The sequence below is a fragment of the Cucurbita maxima genome, unplaced genomic scaffold (genome assembly GCF_002738345.1).
Source record: "Cucurbita maxima cultivar Rimu unplaced genomic scaffold, Cmax_1.0 Cma_Scf00030, whole genome shotgun sequence".
Classification (NCBI taxonomy): domain Eukaryota; kingdom Viridiplantae; phylum Streptophyta; class Magnoliopsida; order Cucurbitales; family Cucurbitaceae; genus Cucurbita; species Cucurbita maxima.
Window position 1 is genome coordinate 1261232 of NW_019272046.1, and position 10878 is coordinate 1272109.

The 10878-nt window shown below is 38.5% G+C and overlaps 2 protein-coding genes and 1 pseudogene across 2 annotated transcripts in view; 2 read left to right on the plus strand and 1 right to left on the minus strand.

The window, feature by feature from the left end:
* Positions 1–898, plus strand: part of LOC111466172 (heparanase-like protein 1) — a 1797-nt gene extending 899 nt beyond the window's left edge. Inside the window, exons 5-8 of the mRNA XM_023110753.1 lie at positions 6–41; positions 152–277; positions 379–478; positions 560–898. Of these exons, the coding sequence (XP_022966521.1) occupies positions 6–41; positions 152–277; positions 379–478; positions 560–898 (601 nt within the window). The remainder of the gene's footprint in view (positions 1–5; positions 42–151; positions 278–378; positions 479–559) is intronic.
* Positions 899–4870: 3972 nt separating this feature from the next.
* LOC111466173 lies at positions 4871–7736 on the plus strand (annotated as a pseudogene).
* A 345-nt stretch (positions 7737–8081) lies between these two features.
* LOC111466121 (ubiquitin-conjugating enzyme E2 28-like) lies at positions 8082–10855 on the minus strand. Its single transcript, XM_023110708.1, has 5 exons — positions 10664–10855; positions 10444–10516; positions 9951–10078; positions 9107–9211; positions 8082–8473 (listed from the first exon to the last, which is right to left on the minus strand). The coding sequence occupies exons 2-5, from the start codon at positions 10511–10513 to the stop codon at positions 8330–8332; spliced, it is 447 nt and encodes a 148-aa protein (XP_022966476.1). The 5' UTR covers positions 10514–10516; positions 10664–10855; the 3' UTR covers positions 8082–8329.
* Positions 10856–10878: the final 23 nt, after the last annotated feature.

Below are 10878 nucleotides of genomic sequence, written 5' to 3' on the forward strand. Positions count from 1 at the left end.
GGCAGTCCTCATATTTCTTATACATTTATCAATAGTTTTTGGTAATCAAATCTATTTAGACTTTTTTTCCCTCTATATTTGATTTGTCTCCACTTAAACATGAAGAAAAGAACAATGCTCGAGTACTTACAGAATGAATTGAATGCATTAGGTACTTGGATCAGCTCGGGATGGCTTCAATGTACAATACAAAAGTATATTGTCGACAGACTTTGATCGGTGGATTCTATGGTGTCATCAAATCCTCAACTTTACTTCCTACGCCAGATTACTATGGGTAAACCTTTCTAATTTATAAAAATTATATCACTTCTTCTCCCGTTTTCAAATCATCTAATCTTTAAACAAAGTTCGATATTTTCTTTTTTTTTTTATTAGTGCACTTCTCTTTCATCGACTCATGGGACCCCGTGTTCTCAAAATTGACAATAATGTCTCTTCTGACCTTCGTAGCTATGCCCATTGCTCGAGAGGAAGAGTAAGAAGTTGCTTTTAGATTTATATAAATTAAAACTTTATTTGATACCATTTATTGATCCTAATTTATCATTTTATGTAGTCTGGTGTAACCTTGCTTTTCATCAATTTGAGCAATGCAACCGACTTTATAATTGACCTTGAAAACAACATCAACTTGAGTTCAGGTAAGAGAAACGCTTCAAAAGGTCAAAGAGTGAAAATAGATTCACCAAGAGAGGAATACCATTTGACTCCGAAAGATGGTCTAGTTAGAAGTTCCACGGTGCTTTTAAATGGAAATCCATTGGAGACTACCAAAGAGGGAGACATACCAAATCTTATACCTGTCTACCGTCAGAGCAACTCTTCTATACATATTGCTGGTTGGTCCATTGCTTTCATTGTCGTCCCTCACTTTGTAGCTCCAGCATGCAACTAATTTTGTTGCCGCTCATTTCTTTTAAGCCCACTCTCTTTGTGCTTTCAAATCCTCGAAGCAACTAATAATATTTTAGATGCAAAGTCCTGTAGTCTCAAAAATAATTTTTTAAAAGAAAAGACACAGTATTGAATGCATCTTGTATTTATGCACTTCTCAATATTGTTCTTACATTTATATCATGTTGACAATACGATGTATCCGAACATTAAGTTTTGGCCTTGGATTCTTATATGATATACTATATATCCAAAATTCGTGTTAAACACATAAACGGATCATTTATGACACGTGGTAATGTGTTATATCTGAGTCCAGTGGTACAAAATGTTTTCTTTAATTTCAAACTTGTAGAATTTTATTAGGTGTCTTAGATGATAAATCTCAATTTGATGACTGAAAAGTACTCAGGGACGCCTAAAAAATTGCACTCCCTTGATTATGGGCTTGTGCAGGCAAACGACGAATAAGTTGCAGGAACATGTCAAGAAGTCGGTCGGAGAACGCGTCTGAATCAACCAAGGACATGTATCGTGTTAGGTTGTGGAGTCTACTACGGATTATTTATAGGTTACTCCAGTGCTTATACATAGTACATATGCAATAAATGGTCAAGTATAGTAAAGGGTCATAAATAGTAAACAATATTTATAGTAAATGTATGGTAAAACTATATATATATATATATAGACGATAGTTAATATATAGTAGATGACTGTATTGGATAAAGTTATATAAATTAAACTGAACCATATACATACTCTTTAGGCAGTGATTTAAAGATATATTTATGCGATACTGGAAGTCATCACTATAAACCTCTATTCAATATTCTTCCCTATCTTGTTCGTTGTATTCATCTAGATCGAGTGTATGTTGTTGTGCAATCCTAACATATCGTCCTACTTCTTGATAAACGTGTCGGACAATCTGTTGAGACGAGTCACCCAGACCCAACCCGATTCAAGCCCCATTCTGTCGACCCGCGGTCAAACCCAATAACCCGTGACTGACTCGAGTTGCCCCTAATCGTTTCTTAAGCTCCACGTGTTGCTTCCACATAATTCGAGGGTATGTTGCATTTGCTGGGTTTCGAAGTGGGGTTCTGCCCGCACACTGACTGTGCATGGAGCCTTGCCCGTTTCGTTGGCGCATGCGGGACATCGATAATACACACAATGGTCAAATTGACTATGAGTATACATATGCTCTACCATGAAATGATCAAACCTTTTATACCATTGGCGAGGGGATTGCTTAAGCCCATACAAAGATTTCTTCAATCTGCATACTAAATGTTGCTGTCCAACTACTCGGAAACCAACTGGTTGCGCCATATATATTTCTTCTTCCAAATCTCCATGCAAAAAGGCAATTTTTACATCGAGTTGTGCAAGCTGAAGATTAAATTGAGCAACCAAAGCCAACAAAATTCGAATCGAAGAATGTTTTACCACAAGTGAGAAAATTTCATTGTAGCCTTTAGCCACAAGTCGAGCCTTATAACGTATACCAAAAGGGTCTTCCTTTTTTGCAAAACCCCATTTACAACCAATTTCCTTCTTACCTTTTGGAAGTTGTACCAAATCCCAAGTTTGATTTATCTCCAATGATGCTATCTCCTGATTCACAGTCTCTTGCTAGTGTAAGCTATCCGGGCTCTGAATAGCATCTTTGTAACTGTTAGGAACTCCATCAATCAAAGAGAAAGCATATGCTATCGTGTCATCAAACCTTGCAGGTTTTCGAATTACCCTTCGTGGTCTATTCTTGGCGATTGACTCAGGTTCCTCCACTCTTTCAGGCTTTGCTCCTCAAGACTTTGCTCTTTCTGTTCTAAGACATCAAAGTTATTATTTACCTGATCAATAGGTTCTTCAGTAGGAGCAACCACATCAGGAGAGAACACCACCTTCTCCACCTGCTTCAATGTCTCGTCATTATTTTCAATTTTCTGCAAAAATATTCCAGACTCATCGAATGTCACATCTCGACTATTAACAATCTTACTTGTTTCTGGACACCATAACCTATAGCCCTTCACACCTTTGCTAAAGCCCATAAACTTGGCTTTTTTTGCTCTAGGATCCAGCTTTGAGTCTGTCACATGATAATAAGCAGGACACCCAAACACATGCAATTTATCATAATCACTAACAGGACTACCTGACCATACCTCAAGCGGAGTTCTCCCACCGTTTCCAGAAACAAGTAAACGATTCACCAAGTGAACTGCATAACTGAGAGCCTCAGCCCAAAATGCTTTACTCAATCCTGCTTGAGACAATATGCATCGAACCTTCTCTGTTAATGTCTGGTTCATTCTCTCAGCAACTCCATTTTGTTGTGGCTTACCAGGAACAGTGAAGTGTCGAACGATCCCTTCATTTCGGCATACTTTAAGGAATGGATCATAAGTATATTCTCCCCCGTTGTCTGATCTCAACCTTTTGATTTTCCTGTCCGTCTGATTCTCTACCATTTTCTTCCACTCTAGGAAGATTTGGAGAACCTCGTTTTTGTGCCTCATGGGATACATCCAAACTCTCTTCGAGTAGTCATCAATAAAGGTGACGAACCACCTCTTTCCTCCCAATGAGACATTCTTTGTGAAATCCCATACATCAGTGTGAACATAATCCAAAATGCCCTTTGTTTCGTGTATAGCTGTACCAAACTTCACATTTTTTTTGTTTACCAAATATACAAGGTTCACAGAAATCAATTCATCCAGTTGTGGCACCCTTAAGGACTCCTTGGTTCACCAGTGTCTGAAGCGCCTTCCCACCAGCATTCCCGAGTCGCATGTGCCATAATTTCGATATGTCTTGTTCTTTCGAACTTGCCACAGCAGCATGCCCAATTATTGTGGTTCCGTTGAGGTAGTATATGCTACCTCTTCTAGTTCCTGTAATTGCCACCAAAGCTCCACGAGCTACTTTCAAATTCCCTCCTTCCAAAATGATGCGATAACCACTCGCATCCAAAACGCTAAGTGAGATCAAATTTTTCTTCAAGTCAGGGACATACCTCACCTCTTTGAGTTTTCGTATAACCCCATGAAACATCTTGATTTGTACTGAGTCGATTCCCATTATCTTGCAAGTACTATCATTGCCCATATAGACAACTCCACCATTGAACTTTTTGAAGTCCAAAAACATCTCTTTGTTGGGACACATATGATAGGAGCACCCAGAATCAAGAATCCATTTACTGGTTTGGCTGACTGACTGATAGGGAGATTGTCAAGGCATCATCTGTATCAGTGTCGTCATCTCTAACCACATTGGACTTCGACCCCTTCTCTTTTAAGATCGAACAATCCTTTTTCCAATGACCTTTTTGTCGACAATATGCACACTCATTTTTATCAAGTTTTCTCCAATTGTCAGATCTACCTCTCGACTTTAATCGAGACTCTCCACATTCGTTCTTTTTCCAATTAGAAGTCCTTCCATGAGCAGTGAGAACATTTGAGCTAGAGCTTTGATACGTCTCCTTTTCCTTTTTTCGCATCTCATTGTTTATTAAGGCATTTGAAACATCTTCAAAATCAATATTAGTGATTCCATGTAGTAGGGTCGTTACTAAAAACTCTTATGATTCCGGCAAAGAGTTTAATAACAACAACGCCTTGTATTCGTCATCAATCTTAACATCAAGATTGAGCAAATCAGTGATGATTTTGTTAAAATCATCCAAATGCTTAGCCATTGAGATGCCTTCCTTGTAGTCAAAACGGAAGAGTTCTTCTTCAAATAGAGTTTATTTTCCACACTCTTCTTCATATATTTCACTTCAAGCTTGTCCCATAATTCTTTCGCCATGGTAACCTTCATAAATGGATATTTCTGATCCTTGCCAAGACAGGATCGAATAATTCCACAGGATTGTCGATTTAATTTCGTCCATTCTGCTTCTGTCATGTCTTCAGGCATTTCCTCTTGGAGAGAAACATCGAGGTCTTGCATGACCAGCAAACCGCTAACTTCGCCTCGCCAAACACCAAAATTATTGGTTCCATCAAATTTCTCTACTTCGAGATTGGAACTCCACACTCTCGATCCACGTCGTGATGGTTCTGCCATTTGCAATAATTAATCTGGATGAAACTCAAAAACACAATTCTTGAAAATTGAATTTCAAGAGAATAAACACGATTGTGAGCACGTCTAATGGTCGATGAGGCCCAAGCTTTCACAATACCCCAAAATACCACAATAAGGCTTTGATACCACTTGTTGAGAGCCGAAAGCGGAACAAATGTACTCACAACACCAAAATCACTCAAGACATACAATATTGCACTCAAAAACTTGATTTTTCAACCGCAGAAAGAATAGCATTATATATGCTAAACCTAAAGATAAACTAACAAGCCTAAAAATATTAGCAAGACCTTGAGAATAGGTCTTGGTCCTAGAGAAAAGGGCTTATGACAGTGTTTAACACTTATTATATCTCAATATCTTCGGACATCAAATCACAAACCAACCGTGACAGCTGGTCAAAATTATGATGAAGATCCTTTGATATCCTTACGTTTTATCAACAAAATTCTACATTTAGGCTCTTTAAATTGTTGGACAGGAGTTGATTCAATAATGGAAAACAAAACCGTATTGATTTTTGTTCGTTTAACTTTGGACATTAGTTTAACAAAATCGTATTGCTACAACGGGTACAATTGTGGTTGAGTCTAGTGACTACTAGAGTCGAGTTGAGTCAAAATGTAGCCACAACAATAGCGGAAACTGATGAGAATTTCGTTTGTTTAACTTTGGACATGTGGCCCCATGACAAGTGTCGTAGGTCCAAACTTTGTGTTTGGGATGGCCATGCTTCTATGCTCAATTTGGTGAGAATCTTCGAAATCAAAACAAGAAGAAAATGCAACTCGTTGGATTTTATTAATCAACTCTTTCTTCTATTTTGTTCCAGGATTTAACTCTTCCTATCATGAACAAAGCCGTTCAAGGTTTGAGTATTACTAATGCATAAATGTTTCTTCTTTACGACATTCCGCAAAAAATCTAACCTAATTTGCCTTCTACCATTAGCTTTCAAGTCGGTAAGGATTAGAGAAGGAGGCACTTTACAAGACAAATTGATTTACAACGTTGGGGCTGGCTTCCAGGGAACCTGTCACCCATTTCAAGCAACCAAAGGTTCGTTGTTTGACTTCTCGGTGGGATGTTTGTACATGGAAAGGTGGGACGATTTGAACAACTTTTTCAACAATACCGGGTATGTTATTTTTCTTTTGTGTTTTTTTTCTTACTTTCTATTTTCCGCTCCTGTACTAAATATATATATATATTAATATAACAGGGCGATTGTGACTTTTGGCTTAAACGCTCTCTTGGGTAAGTACAAGACGCAAGGAATTCAATGGGAAGGAAATTGGAACTATAGCAATGCCGAGGCTCTTATTCAATACACGGTAGAGAATAATTATCAAATAAATTCATGGGAGTTTGGTAAGTTAAATCATTCCATCACTCTTGGTTGAGTTAACAACTTTAGTTCATGCTCACTGAGGCGTATGCCACTACACAGGCAATGAACTGGCTGGAATTAATAGCATTGGTGCAAGTGTTACTGCTGCACAATATGCAAAAGACGTCATCAAGCTTCGAGAAATCATAGATCGTTTGTACAATAACTCCCAACAAAAACCTATGATTGTAGCACCTGGTGCATTCTTTGATGAGAAATGGTATGCGGAATTTCTTAGAAAAACTGGACCAGGAGTTGTCGACGTTCTCACTCATCATATATACAACATGGGTGCAGGTTTGGCTGCAATACTTACTACCATCCCTCATTATGCATTTTATATATAAATTCTTACTACGAGTATTGAGAGTGTGTCTTTTGGTTTGTAGGTGATGACCCCAAATTGATTTATAGGTTCGTTAATTCAACGTATCTTTCTCAAGTATCGAACACATTTGAACATCTCGAGAACGTGATTCAAAAGAATGCCCCTTGGGGTGCCGCTTGGGTTGGAGAAGCTGGTGGAGCTTATCAGGGTGGCAGTTCTTATCTTTTCTATACATTTATCAATAGTTTTTGGTAATCAAATCTATTCTCTTGATTTGATTTGTCTTCATTTAAATACGAAGAAAAGAATAATGCTCGAGGACTTATAGAATGAATTGAATGCATTAGGTACCTGGATCAGCTCGGGATGTCTTCAATGTACAACACAAAAGTATATTGTAGGCAGACTTTAATCGGTGGATTCTATGGTGTCATCAAATCCTTAACTTTACTTCCTACGCCAGATTACAATGGGTAACCCTTTTTAATTTATAAAATTTTTATCCCATCTTCTCGTATCTTCAAATCATCTATCTTTACACAAATTCTTACTTCATTCGGTATTTTCTTTTTTTTTTATTAGTGCACTTCTCTTTCATCGACTCATGGGACCCCGTGTTCTCAAAATTGACAATAATATCTCTTCTGACCTTCGTAGCTATGCCCATTGCTCGAGAGGAAGAGTAAGAAGTCATTTTTAGATTTGAATAAATTAAAACTTTATTTGATACAATTTATTGATCCTAATTTATCATTTTATGTAGTCCGGTGTAACCTTGCTTTTCATCAATTTGAGCAATGCAACCGACTTTATAATTGACGTTGAAAACAACATCAACCTGAGTTTGCATGAAAGGAATACCATTTGACTCCGAAAGATGGTCTAGTTAGAAGTTCCACTGTGCTTTTAAATGGAAATCCATTGGAGACTATCAAAGAAGGAGACATACCAAATCTTATACCTGTCCTGGTTGGTCCATTGCTTTCATTGTCGTCCCTCACTTTGTAGCTCCAGCATGCAACTGATTTGGTTACCGCTCATTTCTTCGAAGTCGTGGAAGCAATTAATAATATTTTAGATGCAGGTGTCAAAAATAATTGTATTATCTTGTATTTATGCACTTCTCAATACATATTTATGCACTTCTCAATATTAATATTCTTATTACATATATATCATGTTGACGATGTATAAGAACTATATCTCCATTACCATCTTTGTCATCTCCTCCCAATAGAGCATCCCCGACTTCGTCCCCGACCTAAACGAAGAAGCTTTTGGGACGGAGATCGTTTCTTTTCGAGGGATTAGACACCAAAATTTCCAATAAAAATGGAGGACAACACTTAACAATGAATAAATATGAGCCTGCATCCATCTAATTTAACACAACCTGCTTGATCTTTCATTCATAAATTTCAGTGGCAAAGTGAAAAACACCAGAAGACTTCCTTTCTTTTTTTTTTTTTTTTTTTCCTTTTTTGGTTTAAACTACTACACAGCCCAAATAACTGGAAGAAACGAAGAAATACAACACGAAGCTATGCCCAACATACCACACCAGAACCATCCATCACCAATGGTACGCCACAAAAAACGTCTCAACCCATCGCATACTTCTGAGTCCAGCTCCTTGCACTCGCTTCGTACTTGGCTCGGTCAGTCTTGTACATGTGTGCAATCTCCGGTACGAGAGGGTCGTCTGGGTTTGGATCTGTCAGCAATGAGCATATGGAGAGTAGGACCTGTTTCACGAAAACGTCATTAATGTTCAGAATTCGCTATGGGTCTCTGGCCTTAACTTCAATGTCGACGAGAATGCAAGTTCCTGGGTAATGGGGTTTTCTATGACAATCGAAAGGTCGAGTGAGAATGCAAGTTCCCGGGTAATGGGGTTTTTTATGACAATTAAAAGGTCGAGTGAAGATATCAAGCTCAACTAATTAACTTGTTCTTTATTAGAAGTGTAGGTAAAATGACTTAAGAGCTTCAACTCAACTCGTTTAGATATTAATGATGGTTCTCAACTACCACAAAGCTAGGGGATGGCAAGTCATCCCAAGATTAGTAGGCTACGGTCCATGAGTATCGCCCCAATTATCGACATACAAGAAGGGACCGTTCAACTGCATAGAGAATCATTGCTCAAAGAGTATCCAGATTGTTTACCGATACATCCGAGTTAGTGAATGTGTCGGTATAACTCTAAGTGTTCTAAGATTCTCCACCGAATAAAGAATTTCGAAAGAGTAAATCCACTTTACTACGGTAGAAGCACATAGATCTCAAACATCACAAGTTATGCAAACACCACAATAACAAGGTTAGGAACCAAAGATAAACTATAAGTGAATCCAAAAAGAAAAGGCCAAACAAACCTTAGAAATCGTAAGCGCAGGGCTCCACTGTTCTTTAAGGATGTCAAGACAAATGCTTCCATTGCTATTGATATTTGGATGAAACACTTTGGTCCTAAAAGCAACCTGAATAACAATACACCACAATCATTAAGCCTCATGGTCGTGGTTGTAACAACCCACGCCCACCACTAGCAGATATTGTCTGCTTTGGCCCATTACGTATCGTCGTTAGCCTCACGATTTTAAAAAGCATCTGGTAGAAAGAGATTTTCACACCCTTATAAGGAATGTTTCATTCCTCTCTCCAACCGATGTGGGATCTCACAATCCACCCCCTTGGGCGTCCAACTTTCTCGCTGGCACACCATCCGGTGTTTGGCTTTGATACCATGTGTCATAGACCAAACCCGCTACTGGCAGATATTGTCCGTTTTGTCCCGTTATTTATCAAATCAGCTTCACGGTTTTAAAACGTGTTTGGTAGGGAGAGGTTTCCACCCCCTAATAAGGAATGTTTTGTTCCCCTCTCTAACCGATGTGGGATCTCACAATCCACCTCCTTGAGGGGGCCAACATCCTCGTTAGCATACCGCCCGTGTCTGGCTCTAAAACCATTTGTAACAGCCCAAACCCACCACTAGCAAACATTGTCCGCTTTGACCCATTACATATCATCATCAACCTCACGATCTTAAAACGCGTCTAGTAGGGAGAGGTTTCCACACCCTTATAAGAAATGTTTCATTTCCCTCTCCAACCGACGTGGAATCTCACAGTGATCCTATTCTATTAGAAACGAAAACAATAAACATAGAATCATCTTGCACAAATCAGCATCAAACAGAAGACAAACACCATTCACCTTGGGGGGCTTGAAAGGATAATCTGGCGGAAAATGAATATTGACAAGAAAAACACCTCCTGAATAAGGACTATCAGATGGTCCCATAATGGTCGCTTGCCAATGGAACATGTCTTCAGCTACAGGACCTATTCTCAAAATTCAAACAAACATTCCAATCTCACAACTCCTAACAAATATAAATATACATATAGACAGATCAAAACGTCAACCACGCTCACGAAAAACGCATCATAGCTCAACTGATCAACACATATATCTCCTAACAAATATAAATATATATAGACAGATCAAAGGGTCAACAGCAAAATCAAAATCATATGATCTGCTCGGAAGAACACATCATAGCTCAACTGATTAAGGCATATATCTCGTACTCAAGCGTTCTAATCCTCGAAACACATCTCAAAAACAACCAATTCATTCAATAAAATTCGAACAAAATGATCAAATTAGATAATCAAATAGGAAGATCGAGGCTCATAGAACATACCAGCGCTGCAAGACGTGGGCGGATCCTTCTGTAAATCCTTGAGTTCCTTCAAGATACGCTTCGAAGCCATGATCTACACACATAAACGATCAAAAACGAGAAGATTCAGAAAACCGATCAACGAAGAACAGAACAAACAAAGGGACATGCGATTAACAAAGAGAATCAACACAAAACGCAGAAAAAAAAGAGGGAAATCGAAGGGAAATGAGAGAAATACCTTGAGAAAACAAAAGGGTTTGCGATCGACAAGGGGATAAAGATCAGAGAAATAGGGTTCGAAATCAGATCGACGGCGGAACCCAGAAATCGCTGCTTGTTCGTCGGTCTCCTTACCCTTGAAATTTTTTTGTGGAATTTGAGAATGTTAGAGACCGAAGAACTTCGCCAATCGCCAGGCAAATGATTGAGGAATTTCAATATTTAAAGCAATCC